General features: G+C 37.8%; 4 protein-coding genes across 7 annotated transcripts in view; 2 read left to right on the top strand and 2 right to left on the bottom strand.

The window, feature by feature from the left end:
• The window catches only part of kcna4 (potassium voltage-gated channel, shaker-related subfamily, member 4), a 40,727-nt gene extending 39,858 nt beyond the window's left edge, over window positions 1-869 (bottom strand). For 2 of the 3 annotated variants that reach the window (XM_067441159.1, XM_067441172.1), the window contains exon 1: window positions 184-869. The gene's annotated coding sequence lies outside the window, so the exon portion shown is untranslated. The remainder of the gene's footprint in view (window positions 1-183) is intronic. The other variant, XM_067441165.1, reaches the window with a different exon arrangement.
• Window positions 870-4,567: 3,698 nt separating this feature from the next.
• On the top strand, window positions 4,568-6,654 carry fshb (follicle stimulating hormone subunit beta). Its single transcript, XM_067450965.1, has 2 exons — window positions 4,568-4,741; window positions 6,436-6,654. The coding sequence occupies exons 1-2, from the start codon at window positions 4,568-4,570 to the stop codon at window positions 6,652-6,654; spliced, it is 393 nt and encodes a 130-aa protein (XP_067307066.1).
• Window positions 6,655-9,725: 3,071 nt separating this feature from the next.
• Window positions 9,726-17,621, bottom strand: arl14ep (ADP-ribosylation factor-like 14 effector protein). The gene is made up of 5 exons (XM_067450951.1): window positions 17,442-17,621; window positions 16,768-16,966; window positions 16,518-16,658; window positions 16,321-16,376; window positions 9,726-10,229 (listed from the first exon to the last, which is right to left on the bottom strand). Exons 1-5 carry the CDS (start codon window positions 17,510-17,512, stop codon window positions 10,001-10,003), a joined length of 696 nt encoding a protein of 231 aa, XP_067307052.1. The 5' UTR covers window positions 17,513-17,621; the 3' UTR covers window positions 9,726-10,000.
• A 224-nt stretch (window positions 17,622-17,845) lies between these two features.
• si:ch73-314g15.3 (uncharacterized protein LOC368688 homolog) lies at window positions 17,846-22,040 on the top strand. Of its 2 annotated transcripts, XM_067441107.1 has the most exons (12): window positions 17,846-18,007; window positions 18,281-18,369; window positions 18,864-18,982; window positions 19,304-19,406; window positions 19,493-19,581; window positions 19,745-19,894; window positions 19,991-20,158; window positions 20,243-20,312; window positions 20,410-20,488; window positions 20,573-20,726; window positions 21,600-21,704; window positions 21,816-22,040. In XM_067441107.1, exons 1-12 carry the CDS (start codon window positions 17,901-17,903, stop codon window positions 21,861-21,863), a joined length of 1,281 nt encoding a protein of 426 aa, XP_067297208.1. In that variant the 5' UTR covers window positions 17,846-17,900; the 3' UTR covers window positions 21,864-22,040. The 2 variants fall into 2 exon arrangements, with proteins under 2 accessions (XP_067297208.1, XP_067297199.1); XM_067441098.1 differs by having other exon boundaries at window positions 21,600-22,040.
• The last annotated feature ends 95 nt before the right edge of the window (window positions 22,041-22,135 follow it).

Below are 22,135 nucleotides of genomic sequence, written 5' to 3'. Positions count from 1 at the left end.
CGCTAATAATAATAATGATAATATGGCACACCCTTATTGTAACAGGCTAGACAAGCAATGGAACAGGAAACAGCGCGTGATATTACTGATCCAAAATCCCATGACAATTAATTATAAACACTCGTCGCACGAAATTTGTCAGCTCTCTCATGCACTCCACCTTTCATTATTCGAGCCACTTACGTAGGAATTGATTTGAGGACGTCTTCACAGCTTCCACCCTTCATATAACAAGCTAGAGATGGCTGAGGATGTAAATCCCAGGTTTGTCCAAATTTCCCTCTTGCTCAGGGAATCCAGATATTCCTCGACGTTGCCAAATGCAGAACATGACACCTTAACAGTCAGGTGTTATCGCATTCGAGGGGTGACAGTTTTGGCCACGGCTCGCCGTTGGGTCTTTATTCAACAGGATCTCTCATCACCTGCCCATCTCCCCCTCCCCAAAAAACATGCACCGCTGCATTAAGCCTGGACTCAACACTCACCAAAAAGCAGGTGCTGCTACCGAGAACATGCTGCGTGGCACGATAAATCACCCGAGCCGCGTCAGAATCGAGATGTATCAAAGTTTTAGGATGCCATGTGAAATAGCCTTAGGTAAGTATGCGCAGCGCGCATCTGTCTGCCGCTCAATCTCGCCCGTTGACCATTGTGCTCGTGTTATTGGGGAGCTGAGCTCCGCCGCGAGAGGCACGTTTGCGCAGCGCGCAAAGAGCTCGATCGCCCCCCAGTGGCTGTGGCGGGCCACTGCGCTCGCACCGGTGTGCTGCAGTTCTCAAACTTCGACAGCCCCTTATGCATCTGTTGACATCCAGTTCTTCGCAACTGCCTACCCGAGGGACTGCTGCAGAGCACGAGCTGCACACACTAAGCAGCCTGTGTGTGGCTCTGTCAAAAAGCCACATACACTTTCTGTCACGGCCTGTGTTTGTGTATAGGCTAGTCATCGTTTGGAACAAAGATAAGAATGTAAACATAACATAAAAAAGACTAATGTGACTGTGTCATGATGGCTCTGCAGACTCTTCCGCGGTTCATTAAACAAGCAGGAGTTTATACAAAGAGCATAAATAAAAGATTCACCTCCTTTGGTTTAGCACAAACCGAGAGGTCCGGGGACCCCGAAGAAGAGACGAACATGGGGTGCTAGAGGAGGAACGAGGAACGCTAGAGGAGAACGTTTCGTTTTCGAGCTTACAAAGTTTAAATGTTGACTCTAGGTGTCACTTAAATGTGTTTAACGTGGTAGTTTTTAAACACATTTATCATATTTTGAAATGATTACTTTTCTTAGTAAACACCAGATACATGAGATTAATCACACTGTTTTTTTACTTGCTTTGTTTTCAAATAAGACCTAAATCTGAATATTTTAAATTGAACTGAAAATTTATTTCTTAAGGTTTATACATCGATAACAGATGTTGTCAACTTGTTGGAAAATATTTTTCCAGACATTATTTATATCAGTTTGTTTTGGCTTTATTACAGTGGTAAAATGGTAATATAATGGCCAACATTTTGGAAACAAAAGGGTCTATAATACAATACAACCATAATATAATGATCCACCATGATGTGATGGGGTTTGAAAACACCTGGTTTAGCACTCAGTCATGCAAACTGATGACACTACACATACACACGCACGCACGCACGCACGCACGCACGCACACACACACACACACACACACACACACACACACACACACACACACACACACACACACACACACACACACACACACACACACACACACACACACACACACACACACACACACACACACAAAAAAACATGCCAATCAAGATTATTTAGACTAAATTTCAGTGATTTAAACTAATGTTTGTATGGAAGCGAAATGCAAATGACTACTCCCACTACCACCTGCCTGTTTATCCCGGCACTCTATTCTATGACAGAGAGCTTTAGAAAACCAGTATGATCAGCAGCACTGTGTTTAAGCCACGGATGCTTTATGTATCACATGGAAAGCAAATATTTTACCTTGCAAACCATGAAAATGCTCAACAAAACCCGGGACAATTGTAGAGTGGGAAATGTGTGTGCTATCTGAATTAATGGGCTGTTTGATCCAGCTCATTAGTATAGCAGCAAACATTGTGTTTGCTCTTGGTAAAACAGTTTCCATTGACCAACCTTTACTATCTGTGCATTGACATCCTGCTATTTAACAACCGTACCTCACTAATGAAATGCAGATGCTTGTTTTGGCCTTATGTTTTGGTCTATGCTTGTCAATTCTGTATAGAACCTGCAACTGGCACAATACAGAATAAAAGGGGGCAGTATTTCACAATTTTGTCGTTGCACTATTCATGGACAAGTACACAGGATGGCTGCTTTTTATGTGTAGAGAGTAAAGATTCTGACTGTGTGTAAAGGCTGTGGGTGGGTGATTGGATAATAGCTTATAGTTATTAGGGTAATGGTGCTGAATGCATTGTAAGCCAGAAATGGTGTCTCAAATATGACTGTGGCACCGGTAATAAGTACATTGTGACCTAAGTAGATGTGAGAATTACTAAGTCAGACAGCTGCCTTTTGGATGGACTGATAGGAGTGAAATGACAGATTGTCTCTACATTAAAAAGCCTTATTCGGATGGGGCACTTGTCGCAGCATGATAAATGAAGGTCACTGGGTCATCTTGGACAAGTTCCAAGATTTGCGCAAATCAGGAGTCAATGACTGTACAACCTTTTAAAGCGATGGAAAGAGACTGGGGGCGAACACGGCTGAAAGAGAAAAGAGCTTATTTTTGTCAAGGTTGAGCTGGAGTTGAAAAGACAAAGAGAGTCAGACTGAGACCTGTAAAGGAAAATTTGTACAGAATCAAAATGAAACCCATAACTCTGTATAAACGTTTAAACAGATATTTGGTCAAGGCAATAATGGTCAGGACTGAGACTATATGGAATGAATGTTAATAGTTATTTTACAGAGACATTTTTAAAGACGCAGAACAGTATTGTCAGGGATGATTGCAATAATGATGAGGAATATAAACGAAAACAGTCTTCAATGAATCCAACAGGAACACGCAGGAGATAACAGGAATTATAACACTGCACAACCACGTAAAATAACAACATCAAACAAAGAACTGGAACACCTGAGGGCAGGATATTCAACAGAACACAAAACAGGTGTGAAACTAAATTAACAACAAAGGAAAGTGACTATATAGGTTTAGTTTTGAGGATAGAATACACAGTTTGTACTAACCTAAAGTGAGAACTAAATAAACAAGAATAATTGTGTTAATTAGTGACAATGAATAATGAACTCACTATTTTATATAGAATATTAACAATGCAGAGACTACAATAAACTATCATTGACATGAATAAACTATTAACTAATAGTTTGTTAATGATTTGTAAGTATGTTATTATACTTATTACAAAGTGTTACCCTAAAACTCGAAATGTTTTTATTATCACTTTTAATCATTTTAATCCATCCTTTACCAGTTTAATGTATTAAATCACCCATTACACATTTCAAAGTATGTGAGCATCTCAATATCATTTTCAAATACAAATATGAATAGATAGGCCTAGATCTGGTGGTAAAAATGCTATTATTGGATCATTTGACCGACATTCAAAAATGTGCTGCAAATTGTGATATGGCCTAATGTTTTTCTTTTAGATACATCACCTACATCTGTTAGATACCTATGAGAACCATTTTCAAATAGGTAAAAACTTGACAGGAGACTGAAAACTGATTGAAATTTAGGGTGAATTCATGGTGATTGGAAAACTTTTTGCCATTGAGATAACTTGGAAAAAGTGTCCCAATCAACCTAAATTCACCTAATTTATTGAGTTATATATATATAAAAAACTTATACAGTATGCGTGTTTGGCAGTTTTGTTTGATTGTCTGAAGAAGGCTGTTAAAGCAGTCATGTGTGAATCTTTCAGAGAAGACAAGCTGTTGTTCCAGTGGTTTTGAGTCCATCAATTGTGCTGTATAACGCTGACCTTGAAAGCAGAACATCAGTGGTGGCCTTTACATGGATCCAGTTCTGTCTAAGCCTCTCACAGACTGAATGCCATGGCCACAGGGCTTTTAGGGATTTGTGCCACCTCCACAAAAGCAAATGCAGTAGTATGATAAGACATGGCTGCTCTCAACTAGATGTGGGCGTCATGTCTGACAGGAGGGTATAAGTGTCCATGTGAATGGAGGTGAAGTGATTTTGTCTCAGCGAAACTCCAGCAGGTAAGATTGACATGAACTTTATATTAGTGTAGTTCGACCTCTGTTTGAATGTGTTTGTTAGTTGCTTTGCCCAAACCAAATCTATATAGAGACGTTTATTTATCCTTAAGTTACTCACATTTTTTGTTTATGTGTTTTTCTGTGTGCTCTGTGCTAGCTTACTTTTAATGGTGATTTTCTATTGAAAAATTAAAGGATCATTTATTAAGCAGTTAATCACACTATAACCCAAACATGCAGTACTAATACTTTATGCACTGCAGTACCTGTATTTGATTAGCCGCACACTTTTGCATCGATTCGCAGATGAGGATGCGCTTCGTTGTTATGGTGATGCTGTTGCCAGTGCTAATGAGTGCAGGATCAGAATGCAGGTCCAGCTGTCGGCTTACCAATATCTCCATTACCGTGGAAAGTGAGGAATGTGGCAGCTGCATCACAATCGACACCACTGCCTGTGCCGGGTTTTGCAAAACACAGGTAGGATGAAGTAATATTCTTGTAACCTTTACTTAAACTTGTATGTGTACACATTTGAAATATATATGTGTGTGTGTATGTGCGTGTGCAATCGGTAATAGTTCATTTTTCAAGCCTCAAATCTATTGCTGTATTGGTTAAATTGAATTTTCAGCATCATTACTTCAGTGTCACATGATCCTTCAAAAAATCCTTATATGCTGATTTGGTGCTTAATTATTAGTTATGAATAATGGTTCTTATTATTATCAATGTTAAAATCATTGCCGCATAATATTTTTTGGGGAAGCTTGGTGAATATATATGTGTGCGTGCGTGCATGTTTTTCTGTCCCTGTGGGGACAACCTGAATGCATGCTGACTCATGTCATCGTGGGGACCTAAATAGAGGTCCTCATGAGGAAACAAACTTATAAATCATACAGAATGAGTTGTTTTTTTGACAATGTAAAATGCAGACAGTGTTGTATGATGGGTATGTTTAGAGTTAGTGTAAGGGGATAGAATATAAAGTTTATACAGTATAAAAACCATAACATCTATGGAGAGTCCCCACAAAGATAGTGAACCAGACGTGTGCGGTTGTGTATTTTATTTTTTCATTGTTTTAATGTTTCTGAAACTGCGTAGCTTAAAGGGTTAGTTCACCCAAAAATGAAATTTATGTCATTAAAATGTCATGACCCTAATGTCGTTCCACACCTGTAAGACCTCCGTTCATCTTCAGAACACAGTTTAAGATATTTTATATTTAGCCTGAGAGCGTATCCAAGTCTATGCACACTATACTGTCCATGTCCAGAAAGGGAATAAAAACATCACCAAAGTAGTCCATATGTGACATCAGTTAGTTGATTAGAATCTCTTGAAGCATCAAAAATACATTTTGGTCCAAAAATAACAAAAACTACGACTTTATTCTGCACTGTCTTCTCTTCCGTTTTTTTTTTTTAACCCTCAAATAAAGATTTAAACGGTTATTAATCAGCATATTGATTCATGAGTCGAATCGCGTGTCAAACTGCTGAAATCACATGACATTGGCGATCCGAATCATGAATCATTACGCTGATTTATAACCGTTTGAATCTTTATTTGAGGTTTGAACACAAACGCGGAAGAGAAGACAATGTTGAATAAAGTCGTAGTTTTTGAAACTGTTTTCAAACGGTTATGAATCAGCGGATTGATACATGACTCGGATTTCCAATGCCACGTGATTTTAGAATTTTGGCAGTTTGACACACGATCCGAATCATGAATCAATATGCTGATTCATAACCGTTTGAATCTTTATTTGAGGTTTGAAAACAAATATGGAAGAGAGGACAATGCTGGATAAAGTCGTAGTTTTTGTTATTTTGGGACCAAAATGTATTTTCGATGCTTCAAGAGATTCTAATTAACTAACTGATGTAACATATGGACTACTTTGATGATGTTTTTATTCCCTTTCTGGACATGGACAGTATAGTGTGCATAGACTTGGATACGCTCTCAGACTAAATATAAAATATCTTAAACTGTGTTCCGAAGATTGGAGGTCTTAGGGGTGTGGAACGACATTAGGGTGAGTCAATAATGACATACATTTCATTTTTGGGTGAACTAACCCTTTAAGTACAGATATTTTGTTGTTGTTGTTTCACAAGCACCAGATAAAAGGGAACTAAAATATTTTCCATTTTTGACAGGAAAGAGTTTACCGTAGCCCCATGATGCAGTACTACCAGAACACCTGTAACTTTGGAGAATGGGTCTACGAGACCTATGAGTTTAAAAGCTGCCCTACCGGGGCTGACTCGGTTTTCACTTACCCTGTGGCCCTCAGCTGTGAGTGCAGCAAATGTAACTCTGACATCACAGACTGTGGAGTTCTCAGCCAGCAGACGTCCAGCTGCACTGTACATTAGACAAGGAAACCAAACCATTTGAAAGCCTGTCGTACAATTTTGAATATTTAGTTTTTCATAATTAAATGTAAATTGCATAATGGAATAAAACAAATATAAAACATTTCCACACTGTTTGCAAGTATCAATAAATATAACATACTGCAATAACCCATTCATATAAAAAATACTTTGACTCCCAACAGGTAATCTGTATCGATTCATCCTGTTGTTTGTATCTGCTGAAGGTTCTGGTGTCAATAATCTCAGTCAGGCACAAACTGCACCATTAAAACAGCTCACAAATAGCATAAACAGAACTCATTTCCTGTGATAAACCATCTGTTCCCAAGCGCTTATACACACAGACATGTTAATTTTGCTTTTGAAATTGGTGCGTTTTTACCAGAGCTTATAATTATCCTTCTGAGACCAACTGTAAAAATGTATCTCTGTGAGGATGCTCTCTCTGATACGCTGAGCAAACTCACTGAAACCGTACTCGATTAACATAATCAAATTAGTAATGAATCAATATAAATATCAACGAGTTTTCAGAAAAGGGGCAATCTCTTATAGATATAAAAAGAGAAATAAGTTATGGCACATCACAGAGCACCTTTAATACTCATGTGTGGTAATAAAAGTAAGGGATGATAGAAACAAGAGCCACTACATAATAACAGATGCACTTGAAGGTGTCATCTTCAAATGAAAACATGCATAACTTACAGTTGCTTATGAGTAAAAACTTCACAAGGTTAACAAATCTCATATATACGTATTCACAGTGCTTCACTTTTTCCACATTTTATGTTGCAGCCTTATTCAAAAAATAATATTTTTCCCCCTCAATTCTACAACAATACCCCATAAAGACAACGTGAAAAAACTTTTTTTTTTTTAAATCTTTGTAAATGTATTAAAAATAAAAGCAAAAAAATATTTTTTTTTTACTTCAGGTGCTTCTGTTTCTACTGATCATCCTTGAGATATTTCTACAATTTGATTGGAGTCCACCTGTGGTAAATTCATTTGATTAAACATGATTTGGAAAGGCTCAAACACACGTCTATATAAGGTCCCACAGTTAACAGTGCATGTCAGAGCACAAACCAAGCCCTGAAGTCCAAGGAATTGTCTGTAGACCTCCGAGACAGGATTGTATCGAGGCACGGATCTGGGGAAGGGGACAGAAAATTTCTGCAGCATTGAAGGTCATCCATAAATGGAAGAAGTTCGGAAGCACCAGGACTCTTTCTAGAGTTGACCACCTGGCCAAACTCAGCAATCAGGGAAGAAGGGGAAGACAGAGCACCTGAATTGATCTGTGTGAGAGAGGAGAACTTTCCAGAAGAACAACCATCTCTGCAGCACTCCACCAATCAGGCCTGTAGAGTGGCCAGAAGAAAGCCAGTCCTAAGTAAAAGGCCGCCTGGAGTTTGCCAAAAGGCACCTGAAGGACTCTGACCACAAAAAATGAATTTCTCTGGTCTGATGACACAAAGATTAAACTCTTTGGTCTGACTGGCAAGCGTCATAAACCAGGCACTGCTCAGCACCTGGCCAATACCATCCCTGCAGTGAGCATGGTACTGGCAGCATCATGCTGTGGGGATGTTTTTCAGCGGCAGTAACTAGGAGACTAGTCAAGATCAAGGGAAAGATGAATGCAGCAATGTAATGAGACATCCTCACTGAAAACCTGCTCCAGAGGAGAACATCAGACTGGGAAGAAGATACATCTTTAAACAGGATAATGACCCTAAGCACACAGCCAAGATAACAAAGCAGTGGCAGCAGGTCAACTCTGTGAATGTCCTTGAGTGGCCCAGCCAGAGTCCAGACATGAACATCTCTGAAGAGATATGAAAATGGCTGTGCAACGATGGCCAAAATCCAACCTGATGGAGCATTAGAGGTCCTGCAAAGAAGTATGGTTGTGCCAAGCTTGTAGCATCATACTTAGAAAGACTTAAGGCTGTAATTGGTGCCAAAGGTGCTTCAACAAAATTGAGCAAAGGCTGTGAATAGAATATTTATGTACATGTTTTTTTAATATAATTTGCAAATATTTCAAACTAAATTCTTTCTTGTCATCATTATGGGGTATTGTTTGTAGAACTGGGGGGGGGGGGGGATATGAATTTAATACATTTTGGAATAAGGCTGTAAAATTAAATGTGAAAATAAGTGAAGAGCTGTGAATACTTTGTAGATGCACTGCAATAAGAAGGTTAAGAATGCAATGTCATTAAAATTAATGTGCATGTAAAGGCAGGCGTACCAAAACTTTTGGCAATTTAATGGGGTTTACATATATAAAATTTAAGTTTAATCAGGATTTTGATTAATTGAAATATGCCTTAAATAATGAAATAAAACTTTACTCAAGCCTCACATTGCAAGATTTTTAATAATTTAAAAAAGCTATCAATGCTATGCTGCTTCACCTTTAAAATTGCACTGCCGGTTATTTGCACTGGAAAACAAGCTTCATGCAGGCTTAGTTTTACTAAGACAAACTACCTGTCTAGATGTGAACAATTTGAAAACCATCAAATCTACCTCATTCAAATTCTTTTGCAATACATTATCCCTACTTCAAGTCAACCTTCTTGCTGTTTGTACATGTTATTGTTGTGTAGCTACAGGGGAAACTGGGCCTATGACAGATAGATTCATCTTGCCGTTCCTGCCTCCTAGCTCCTAGTGCAGCAATGTGAGCTGGAGCGCCCTGAATGTGCATGCTGAGACAAATGGGCCAATTAGAAAAACATCTTAGACAATATCTAATAGATGATATCACCAAACAAATACTAAACTGCCCTGAGCTTCAGTGTCATCGTAGTTAATGAAATCATAGATCTAAAGACATATATAAATATACTGTGTATATTCTAAATTAATTTAGAATTAAAATTAAAATTAAAGCAGTATACAGATTTTTATGCTAGGTATTTTACACATGGTAAGTAGTGATTCTGACAAAACTTGTAGTAGATGCATCTATCGAAATATTCAGATCATTTGAAACAAGGTTAAAATATCATTATTGTAAAACAAAATCATTGCACTAATAAACCCACTGCTTAAATTCAGCTTTTATTTTTGTAAAGGAAAAAAACGCATTACAGCATAACCAAAAAAACTGGAAATCCTGGAAAGATTAATGAAATGAACACAGCTATGATGGAATGGGCAAAAAGATAAGATAACATTCTATATTAAACTTTTATATTTAAAAACATTAAACAATACACTGAATTAACCAAGAACTTCTGCAATGTCCATATACAGAGCCAGTGCGTCTCTTTACGCTCAGAGGCAGAAGTAGTGTCATCTTCTGTGTCTTCCAACAGATTATCTAATTGGCAAACTTGTTGCGAATAATCTCTCCCCCTTCTACCTCCACCTGCTCGTACAGCCATTTCCGGTCACAGCGGCATTCAACACCGCACTTCCGTGAACTGCACTCGGGACATGGGTAGAAGCAACCCATGCAGTCTACATCCAGACAATCACACAGATCCCTCCCACACGAGATCAGCAAGCCTTTGTTGTCATACACTTTACTCTTGAGAGACAGGGACTGTCTGTAGAGACAAGAAATACAGAAAATAAATGGGATAATTCATCCAGCAACCTGAGAAAAAAAAGGTACAAAAGCTGTCTCTAGGGCAGGACCTTTTAAAAAGTTACACCTTTATACATTTTAGGGGTTGAAAAGGTATATAGTGCCATTTGAAAGGGTACTGCCACAGTGACAGCTTTTGAACCTTTTTTGTTTTAGATTTTTAAAGTAAAGCTTAGGGTTCATGTGAATAATTAAAGGGATAGTTCAAAAATGAAAATGATCCTATAATTTGCTCTCCTTCAAGCCATCCTAGGTGTATATGGCTAATCCAAGCATTATAATGGCAGCCCAAAATTTGAAGCCATCCACTTTTTGGGGGGGTGGGGGTTAAAAAGGCCTTTTGAAGTGAATCGATGCGTTAGTTTGAGAAAATATCCATATTTAAAACTTTATAAAGTTAAATATTAGCTTCCGGTGGATCACCTTCCGCATTCAACTAAACACACACACTACGTCTGACGTCATCTTTGCGCTAGTTACATTTTTGAAAAAGGAAGACTGTCTCCCAGAAGCTAGTGTTTCCTTATTTTCCTTCCTTCACATGTTAAATATTGATATTTCTCTTACAAAAACCCATCAATTCACTTCATAATGCCTTTATTAAACCCCCAGAGGTGTGTTGAGTAAGTTTATGATGGATGAATGCACGTTTTTGAGCTTCACATTTTGGGCTGCCCTTATAATCCTTGTAAAAGCCAGGAAATGTATTATTATACCTCTGATTGTGTTCGTCTGAAAGAAGAAAGTAATATACACCTAGTCAGAGATGTATAAAGTACTAGAGACCCAAACTTGAGTAAAAGTACAAGTGCACTATCAAAAAAGTGACTTGAGTAGAAGTTGAAGTGCTCTTTAAGCGCCACACTTAAGTAGAAAAAGTATTCAACATTTTTTTTACTTAAGTATTGCAAGTAGTTTATTTAAAAATGTACTACTCAAGAACTGAAAGTAAAAGTACAAGTATTGTGTTATGTAGTTATTAAAGAAAGAAGTCAAAAGTTTGAACATCATATTTCATTACCAAAAAGTTTATTTTGACTAATAGTCTAATTTTATACCATATACAATTGAATAAAATTAACAACAACTTGCTTTGCACTTTTTTTCTGTTTTCACCTCACTACAGTCTAAACTAGGCTAAATTATTTTTTAGGTAATTTTTCTACACAATGTCATAACCTGAAAATACTGTAGTTCATTAAGATTAAATCTTACTAAACATTCTTACTAAAAACAAATATAAGCATACTTGTATTCTTATTTCAAGCGGTGTTCTGAGTTAATTATTTGTTTGTAACACTTTACAATATGGTTTTATTTGTTATTGTATTAATTTGTTAATGTATTAATTTTTTTAATGTATTAATTAGACTAATAACTAACATGAACTAACCATGATCAATACATTTGTTAGTGTATTTATTAATCTTTGTTAATCTTAGTTAATAAAAATACAGCTGTTCATTGTTTGTATGTTACTTCACAGTGCACATTAAACATGTACAGCACATCGGAGTAAAAATATCGGAGTAAAAGTATTAAACTCATCGAAAATATGTACTGAAATAAAAGTGGAAGTAGGAGAAAAAAAATTATACTATATCTAGTTAAGTACAGATACCGCCTTTTAGTACAAGTACAGTAGTGAAGTAGTTCTACTTCGTTACTATACATCTCTGCACCTAGTGTGGATTAAGGGTAGGGCTGGACAATAATTCAATATCAATATATATCGCAATATAATTTTTTTCAATAACGGTGATATGATTTTTAAACACATTTCCGATATTTCGATAAACATTACAGCATTCCTCACTGACTTACGTTCAGGGTGCAGCTGTCAGAAAGAGCAGAACATGATTGGCTACTTGCGCGATGACGTACACCACAGAAACGCAGTCAGTGCTCAGCAGTAGGCTGATAGATCCAACGCGGCAAGTTTTAGGGTGGGCGTTCACACTTGTCATGTTTGGTTCGATTAAAACGAACCCTGGTGCGGTTGCTTGGTTAGTGCGGTTCATTTGAACATATGTGAACGCTGCCATCCGAACCCTGGTGCGCACCAAACAAGCGGACCGAGACCGCTAAAAAGATGGGTCTCGGTCCGCTTCCAAACGAACTCTGGTGCGGTTCGATTGATATATGAACGCAACACGGACCAAAGACATGTAAACGGACCAAAAACAGGACGTTATGTCACAAGATGCGACGCATAATGCAGCTGATTTGACGATGCGGAAAGATCGGTGTATCCAAAATGAGTAACTTTAACGTTAGAGGGCAAACGTGGCGCAACGAGGAAGTGCCTAATCAATATTTGGTCAGACGAGCATGTTTCGAAAATGCTAGAAAAAACACACAAAAAGCATACCTGGCTCTTCTCATCAAAGTTCCTGTGCTGCCCATTATTAGCAGGTACAGACGACAGAACGGCCGTCTCTGTTCTGCACAACGGAGGAAATCCTGCTGCTGTTTTGAATGTTTTGAACATTTTACGAGCTCTTCATGAGTTCTCAGCGGGTAAAAATAATGCCACATGTACACGCATAAAATGATCGCGTTTAATCCAGCACACAGCGTTGTTTTGAACATTTCATGAGCTCTTCATGAGTTCTCTGGTAAAAAATAATGCCATATGTGTTACACGCATAAAATGATCGCGTTTAATCCAGCACACAGCGTTGTTTTGAATGTTGTGAACATTTCATGAGCTCTTCGTGAGTTCTCTGGTAAAAAATAATGCCATATGTACACGCATAAAATGCCCGCGCGTGTAATCCGCACACATCATTGTTTCGAATGTTCGGTAAGCGAGCTCCTACGTCATAAAAGCCGACCAATCAGGTTGTGAGCGTCTCCCTGTGCCTTTGGTTCGGTAACTTTAGGTTCGCTGTTTAAAATGCCCGTGTGAACGCTAAGCGGACCAGGACTATTATGTTTGTTTTTGTTTTTTGGTCCGGACCAAACGAACCGAACTATGAAGTGTGAAACGAAGTGTGAACGCACCCTTAGCTACAAAAAGAGTTTCCCTGACCGCAACACAAATGTGACTGAACGAACTTCCACAAGTAAGGAGAAAGAAATAGTTGATAAGAGAAGAAAGACTAACGTTAATTCAGTGGGGTGGAAGTGGTTCGGCGTGTCCCCCGCACTTTTAATAAAGTGTATTTTCATCCCACGCACTTTTACTGGGTCTCACCGGTCCTAGTCGACCCGCTCCGAGCGGGATTCGAAACGGCATTACCTGGAGCGAGGGCGGGCAAGTTAACAGGGACGCTATAGACCGCTTTCTCTAACCTCGGTTGATTGCGCGCTTCTTGAGGTCACGGGCAAGTGTATACATAGAAACCAACGTGAATACATCAAGATTTAATTTCAGAGACAAAAAATAATCTATGCATGACCTGTCATTTTATTCGTATCTAAATATGAGGAGGGCGCTCTCACAGAAAGTCCAAAAGCGGATTCGTAGTAACTTACTGTCGCGCTGGAGCTGCAGCTGAAGGAAAACAATCGTTATGAGCTGAAAGGTGACGACGACAGTCAGACGAATGCGACAATATATGAAAGCAATGAAGGAGCATCATGAGCAACAAAACTGTTTTCAACACTGATAATAATCATAAATGTTTGTTGAGCATCGAATCCTAATATGAGAATGATGAGTGACACTGAAGACTGGAGAAATGATGATAAACTCAGCTTTGATCACAGAAATAAATGACACTACAATATATTCACGTAGTGAACAGATGATGTAGATCAGAATAATATTTCACTGTATTACGTTTTTTACTGCATTTTTAATTAAATAACTGCAGCATTAAATATATGCTATAGTTTTGCATAAATGGAAAATAGAGCGCTATGAATTGTTCTTCACTGAAATTTAAAACTTGAAAGAAAATGCTCAATAAACTGCGTCTGCAGCATAGGAGCACTGTACGCTGTGAAGCAGATCCACCATCTGAAGCAGATCCATTCGCTAGAATATTCTGAGTCAGGCTGAATCCTGGCTGAAGCACTTTTGTTTAATCTATATTAAGAATAATATAATCAGCCTATGTTATAGTTTAAACTTAAAGATTATTAATATTAATAAAGTGAGAGTCTTATGTTTATTTGATGTTGATTTCACATTTCTTTTTCATATAAAGTCTAAATACAAATAAAAGGTGAACATTAATTTATTTGTACTGGTTTTATTTCTAAAATATTATATAGTTTTATAGGAGGACTATTCATAGACTTGGCAAATACATTTTTCAGAAGTTTGTAGGTACAGACATCCTTTGTGGAAGTTCTTGGTAGTTTTTCTAAAGCTTTTATATAGTTCATATTGATATCGGAATTATATCGTATCGACCGAAATTAAGAAAAATATCGTGATATGAATTTTGGCCATATCGTCCAGCCCTAATTAAGGGTGAGTAAATCATGGGGTAATTGTTTTCTTTTTGTATGAACTATACTTTTAACCCCCGGTTTCACAGACAAGGCCTAAGACTAAAACAGCAATTCATTTAACTCAAAACACGATTTATACATTAATCATGATGACTGAGTTGATGCATTCATTGGTTTGAGAATTTAGAAAGTAGTGCCGCCCCGACTAAATATTCTTCTTGTCAACTAGTCACGCCATTAGTTGACAATGTTTTCAGTCTCAGGGCTGAGTATGAATATTATGGCCTGGTTTGACAGACATTATTGGTTTGCGTCTTGAGACAAAACAAGGCAGTGACATGTTTTAAGATTTAAAACAGTTGAATCAGTTCAAACGCATTTTAGTCTGGGACTAGTTTAAGCCTGTCTGTGAAACCGGGGGCATATGTAACAGTCATGTTTACATGCACACTTTTTTGTCATTCCGATTAAAATAATTCTGACTGAAAGATTCAGTGGACTGTTTACATGAGACGTTATCTAAACCGATCTGGGGTTTACATGTGCTGACTTTCAATCGCAATCATCACAGAGCAGTTTGTCTGCTGATTCAGAAATGTCGACTCTGTCCTCTCCAGCAGCTGAAATGTGTTCACGGATGCCATAGCAACTCTCAACGGCCACCAGGACTTATACGCTTTTATAAAAGCAATTTATTTATTTATAAGTGTAATCCTCTCAGAAAAAATAAATTCTTCTGTCAGGCGCAGTTGAAGTAAAAAGTGCCTGGGACAAACACTGTCAAGATGAGAGGATGTGTCATTATGCCAACATTATCTTCATTATCTTTTAACGAAATAAAAAGTTTACCCCTCATAAAAATTAACTTTCCTCTCAACATTATCCTGCGTGTGAGTGTGGAGCGCGGTCAGTGGTGAAGGCGCACGCTGTGTATCACGTCATATAAGGACGCACACTGCAAAGTAATCGGGTCAGGTCGTTTACATGGTTACATTTTTCGTTTGATCAGTTCATGAAAAAGTTTATCCCACCCCTCTCAAACCGATTACAATTTCATTCGGTTTGGGCATTTTTATTCCGATTTAGGTGTTTATATGGAGCATTTTCCTTCGGATTGGACTTTTAAACCGATTAAAGTGCTCCATGTAAATGCACCTAGTGCTAACCTTGTTTTACATTACAGAGAAATACTAAATCATAATAGTGAGCCTTTAATATATAAATTAAGCACTCAAGTGCTGTAGTGCACTGGCTAAAGTAATGATTATGAACGTGTCGGGAAAAAGACATAACAGAAAATGTGTGAACATTTAAAAAATGTATTAATAAACTAGTGTTTTCTGAGTCATTGGCAGATGCAAAGATTAAGTTGACAACCCTGAATTGTCATCTCTGCAATATAGTGGATGGGTCTATAGAGAAAAAAGCATGTAAAGTTTAACATGCCATGCAGTAAGCGCCGTACTAAATTATCTTTCACTCTCTGCACAAACATTTGAATATGCACCTACTAATAGCGCTAGAGGTTAACCCTAGAGATAACTTTTGTTTTCTGTGATTAACCAACTAATTAAAATGTGGTCCTTTAATCCTCTTCTCCACAACTAACGTTTAGGGTAAAGCTTTAATAGAAAGGCAGTTACCTGTCACTTGATGAGAGCTTTATCCCTGCACGTCTCCGGTCATTTATACCTCTGCCCTGTAATAAAACAAACAAAAAAATGTGAGGGAAAGTATGCAGCTGAACTGTAGCTGTGACACATGTTAATGAGCTGCAGAGAAGCTATAGTAAGACTAAAGTAAGTGTGAGCAATTGCACATTCAGCAGTGTATGGGTTACCTTCAGACTGGAGTCTCTTATGGGTTGTCTTCTATCCTTTGGGAGTTGTTTGGCTCTGTCTCTGTCAGAAAGTGAACTGAACCGACTGGAATCATTTACATCCTTTCCCACTAATCCTCCCCTGTTTTTCCTTAACTCAATCTGTAAGCAATAAATAAAACAATGAGAGGGATTGCATTTCAAAAGCAGATAGAACGATATATTTGAGTTGGACCACAAGAATAACTTTACAGAGTGCTAGGATACGCACCTTTGTACCATCTCCTCCAGAGTTTGTGAAAATAGTAGGCACAGCATCCTCTCTGAGAAACAGTTTTCCATTATAGTCACGGAAGCAGTCGGGCTGAAAATGCTCCGAGCACAAACAGGAGTTTTGAGTGGGAACGAAGTTCTTTCTCCCGAGGCTTCGTACCCATTGCTCAGCCAGCTGAGGCTTGCTGATAGGAAACCTGAACAGAAAGACAGCAAAATAGGTTCCAATGGTTATTGTTACTTTTAAGAAAATTGTATCCATTCCACAAACCTCTATTGTATTCTGAAGTCAGCCACCTGTACAAATCACTTGGATTTAAATGAAGCCGTCTCACCATCGCGAACTCTGACCAATTATATCAGGTGTTACAGTTAAATTATGTTGTATCAACATAACACAATGATTCAATTATAAGAGTAATTATGTTGTGGGGTCCATATCTGCGGCAGCTTGCTGAAAAACTATAATAAAGAAAGAAAGAAATGAGCGCACAATGCACCATAATGGCCAGGAAGGGAAAATACTGTGTATGCATGTTAACTGGGAAATCTCGATCTACCATTACAGAATCGTATTGAGATGCATGTATAGCACCTCGTGCACATGTAAACACTGAACCCTAACACAAAGCTCGAGTGTGTCAACAAAACTGCCATTATGTTCATGCTTACCTATAGAACCGGATCTCTGACCCTTTGACAAACCGATTTGAGCAATCAATAGCTGAACAGGAGATCGGCATGGTTCTGTATTCGTGATAAAAATGTATAATTCTGTTATTGTTCCACACGAACCAAAATCATTTTTCACACGAGTACCGTGCGAGCGGCAAACGCCTTCCCTCTTGCGCATGCGCTGTTATTTGACCGCCATACAGATTTTTTTTTATTTTTTTTATGGAGATCATGCAGTATTTTGCAAGTGAGGAAATGCCATTGCGCCAATATTTCATATTTGATAATCACAAAGGATTTTAATAATAATAATACTTGCTTAAAAAAATTAAAGAGTAATCATAAGTAAACTTACAACTTGTAAACTTTTATTTTGAAATAAGTTGTAACCGGAAGTTTAACAAACATTTTTGTTTTTAGTAGCGAAATGGACCCTGATGCATAAAGAGGTTCTGAATGGATCACTTCGAAAAAGATTTAGTTGATGCGCTTAAAGACATTGTCAAGGCTGGAAACTGGCAATGTGTAGGAGATAAATCTAAATTTAAGTCACCATGCACGAAGTAAGCGCATGTCATTGGATGAATAAGTTACTCACACATGATGCTTGAACTAGCATTCTGTTTTTAAAAAAGTAAATATGTAGAATGTGACAAATGCATTTGTTATAAATAATATAGTGAAAATATAATATATGGGATTGGGAACATTTGCCTTAAATAAGAGTGGTTGTGTTGCATGAATCAATTAAAATATGTGGATATATCCTCCCTGACAAAATAACTGTGGTATAATATTACATACATTTTCTTTCTTACATACACAATTTTAAAAAGGTTTTATTCAGATGATGGAGAGCATATAGTCCTGGTGCATACAGAGGATGATAAATTCTGGGCTATGGATTCATCTTGCCCACATGAAGGTTAGTTGCTGACATACAGTAGAGAACCTCAGTGCATTATGTGTTGGTCAGGTGTTTTTGCTTTGTTTAGATGGACTGGTTTTGGGTGTTAGGTTCAGTTTGGTGTCGTTTGACCATTTCAACTACTTTTATGTTTTTGTCAAATTCCATACAATTATTTGGTTCTTATTGAATAGCAGTTGCTTTTGTACCCTAGTTCCCATACAAAACTGTGTCATGGTGTCTCTTTATTCCATTCTCATCCCTTGGCATCCTTGTGGCTTTCCTCCAATGCCTTGTTTGCCCATTTTTTTTCCAGGACGTTGTTTGATGTAACTTTCACTAGTGGTGGAGCCATTAGTGCACACACGTCCATCTGCTTGGATTTTATTTTATATTTGTTTTAAACTTACATGCTTTTATAAGTTTAATATGAACATTTCACAGATATCTGTAATACAGTAAAATGAGAGAATAGTTTTAGGATCTAAATATCATGCTGTCTTGCTCAACAGGGGGCCCACTTGAGCAAGGTGATATAGAGGATCTGGGTAATGGGAAACTGGCATTGATTTGCCCATGGCATTACTTCGATTTTAGCCTTGAAACGGGTTCCTCTTCCTCTGGACTACAGGTAAGTTGCCATGATAGGCCATGTAAAATGGATATTTCACCCAAAATGTAAAATTACGTGATGATTTCCTCACCCTGATGTTGTCCCAAACAAGATATTTTGAGAATGTGTTTTTTTTTTGTGTGTCACTAAAATTATTTGGTTTCGAACATTCTTCATAATATCTTATATTGTGTTCTGGAGAAGAAGAAAAACGGCATACAGGTTTGGAACAACATCAGGGTTAGTAAATCATGACAACATTTTTGGGTGAAATATCCATATAATGTATAGTGATCAACCTGCCAGCATTCTTGATGTGTCTTATATTATTGTCACCAGAATCAAGTTTATGATGTCCGAGTACTGGATGGAAAAGTGTATATAAATACTCAGAGCACACTGTCCCTCTGTCCCATCCCAGTGACAAAGATAACCCACCAAGGTGAGGAATGGCAGAACTTGTAAATATTAATTTTGAATAAGATATGTTTTAGTACACAATACATGCCTGTGCTATATTCCTTGCAGACAGTTTGCCCATGGAAATGAACTCCTCTGAAAACACTCTTTGTGCATGGGCCAACAAAATCCTTCACACCCCAGACCCACAGGAAAAGGTTTGGGAATGTCCGTCAAATCAAAAATTGATTGACTAAACAGTCCCCTTTATCACAGTGCTGTTTAATTTGATTGCGCAAAAGAAATCCAATTAAACAGCACTGTGATAAAGGGGACTGTTCATCATAAGACTTCTGCTTGTTTGTTTTTTGTGACGTGTAGGCTTCATTGACCAAGATAGTGCAAGAGAACTGGAACAGCGGGAAAATAACAGAAACTGGAGAGGCCAGCCCTCCCACACATCCCAAAAGAAAGGACAACCTGACTGTTGTGGAGCCTGGAAAAATCAAACGGGGCAAAGGCGGCACACTTGTAAACTTTATTCCTTTTAGATGCTATTTTTTTCTTAAGTAGAAAGCTGATTAAAGAATAATCATGTGAATGTAAAAGTTGTTTATGTTCCATCAGGCGAGTAGGATTGCCTTATTGCACTCACTTGCTAACATAGAGCAGTGGGCAATAGACCTGTCCTGGGATGTGATAGCAAGATTCTCCACATTTAGATTGAGCACTGGAGAGCCATTACCTCGCCAGTTCTTTGATGACTTTGTCAAAGTAGCAGGAGATGAAGCCAAGGTTTGAATGTTGACATCTTTAATTAATTTAGGGAAAATGCTAACTAAGTAATCCACATGAATCTGATGTAACCTTCTCCTGCAGCATTATCAGTTACTAGAGCAAAGGATTATGGAACTTGGCAGCTTCTTTGGTGCTTTACCAGTACACAACGGTCAGTGTTTTTGTGTTTGTCTTTTTTAATTTTTCACTTAGCATATCCTTAATCATTTCACTAAGTAATATTAAAGATGTCTCTTTTTTTTTCAAAGGTTTATGGCAGTCAGCAACCGATACGTCTCATGACATTTTAGCAAGGCTAGCTATAGTTCACATGGTCCATGAGGCAAGGTAAAACACGTCTCATGTCTGTGAGCATCTCATATGTATATGAAAAATTCGATTAAGTTATAGATTTTCATTGTTTTCACACAGAGGTTTAGATGTGCACCCTCAGACTCTGTCCCGCTTCGCCTCTCAGGGAGACACAAGCTCCGTGAAGGTGTTGGAGGTGATTTATGCTGATGAGATCACACATGTGGCTGCAGGGCTGAGATGGTTCACATACATCTGCTCACAAGAAGGACGGGTAAAAGATCCAACAGCTCTTTTTATAATCATGCAATGTTAGGATTAAAATTGTGGGTGAAATGTGCCTAAAAAAATCATATTTTATTTTTTAAAACATTCCCTTACTGATGCTGATAGGCCTTTGAGATACAGTAAGCAGTTCAGTCATGACAACTCTCGGGATCATTGTAATGGTAAAACATTTTTATTAATGTAAATAGAATGTACATAGGTTTGATCTTGGCGGACTAGATCTGCTACGCTGCCTCTGTTGCTGCTACAGAGCAAGTACGACTTTCTTCTGATAAATGCTTGAATGCTTTGAATGCTTGAAAAATGCAAGGAAAAATGCTACAGCTGCTGCTAAGATAGAGGGAGAGACCCCTGTAGCAGATCTAGACAAGTGGTGCTGGGAAGGAGGAAGGCTAGAATTATAATTTGCATAGCATACAGAGATAATATAGGGAAATGGTAATGGATACGGAACATCTGGGAACATTACATTGAATGAACCAATCAGAATGCGACTATAGAGTTTCATGGCTGAGCTATTCATTTGTTTGAGCGAAGTCTGTGTCTGCCCCCAATGACGCATTGTACTAGTACACTGTAGTGAATTAATTTCATAAGGTTATTTGGTCATTTAACATCAAGTCTGATAGCCCCTCCCCCCCGCTACGTAATTAAAGCTGCAACAGTTGAGGACATGAAGTGTCTAACATTCCACATTTAGCTTTTGTATCATCTGTGTAATTTAAAAAAAATATTTGCAATTTTCAGTGTAAACACGCACTAGCACTATTTATACTACAAAACGAAATAGTAAAGTATGCAAATTGGGAATCACCATGTGTTTTTATCCTAGCTTAAGAGCTGCTTTTTCATATTGTAGGATTCCTTGAAAACCTTCCATGAATTGGTGAAGTTGCATTTCAAAGGGTTTTTGAAGCCTCCATTTAACACAGAAGGAAGGAAGACAGCAGGAATGACAGAAGAGGTATACGTACCATTGTTGGATTTGGGAAGAATTATCCTTTTTTTACTGTCTTTGATGATGTTGTTTTATATAATGCAAGTTTTTGTAATGATCACCCTTCTTTATCTACAGTGGTATGTTCCTCTTGTCAAGCCCTCCAGCTTACAGAAGACCTCCTGATTGGACTTAGTTTTATTCAGAAAGAAAAGCTGGACTCTAAATGGAGAGTGCGGTTGCATGATTCAGATGCACCCTAAGGTTAAATAAATCACAGAATGGACGTGCATTCATTTTCCCCACAGTGATCACTGTTTATAAGTCTTTTCAATTCTTGTGTAATAAATTAAATTGAATCAATGAGCTGTAATTTTATGGATTTAATTTAAATAGACAAATACATTTACTTATATTAAATTAAATTAAACCAAAAAATATATATATTTTTTAGCAGT

This window comes from Pseudorasbora parva, chromosome 1 (assembly GCF_024679245.1).
Source record: "Pseudorasbora parva isolate DD20220531a chromosome 1, ASM2467924v1, whole genome shotgun sequence".
Taxonomy (NCBI): Eukaryota; Metazoa; Chordata; class Actinopteri; order Cypriniformes; family Gobionidae; genus Pseudorasbora; species Pseudorasbora parva.
Note: the sequence above shows the minus strand (reverse complement) of the source record. Positions and strands in the feature narration are given on the sequence as shown.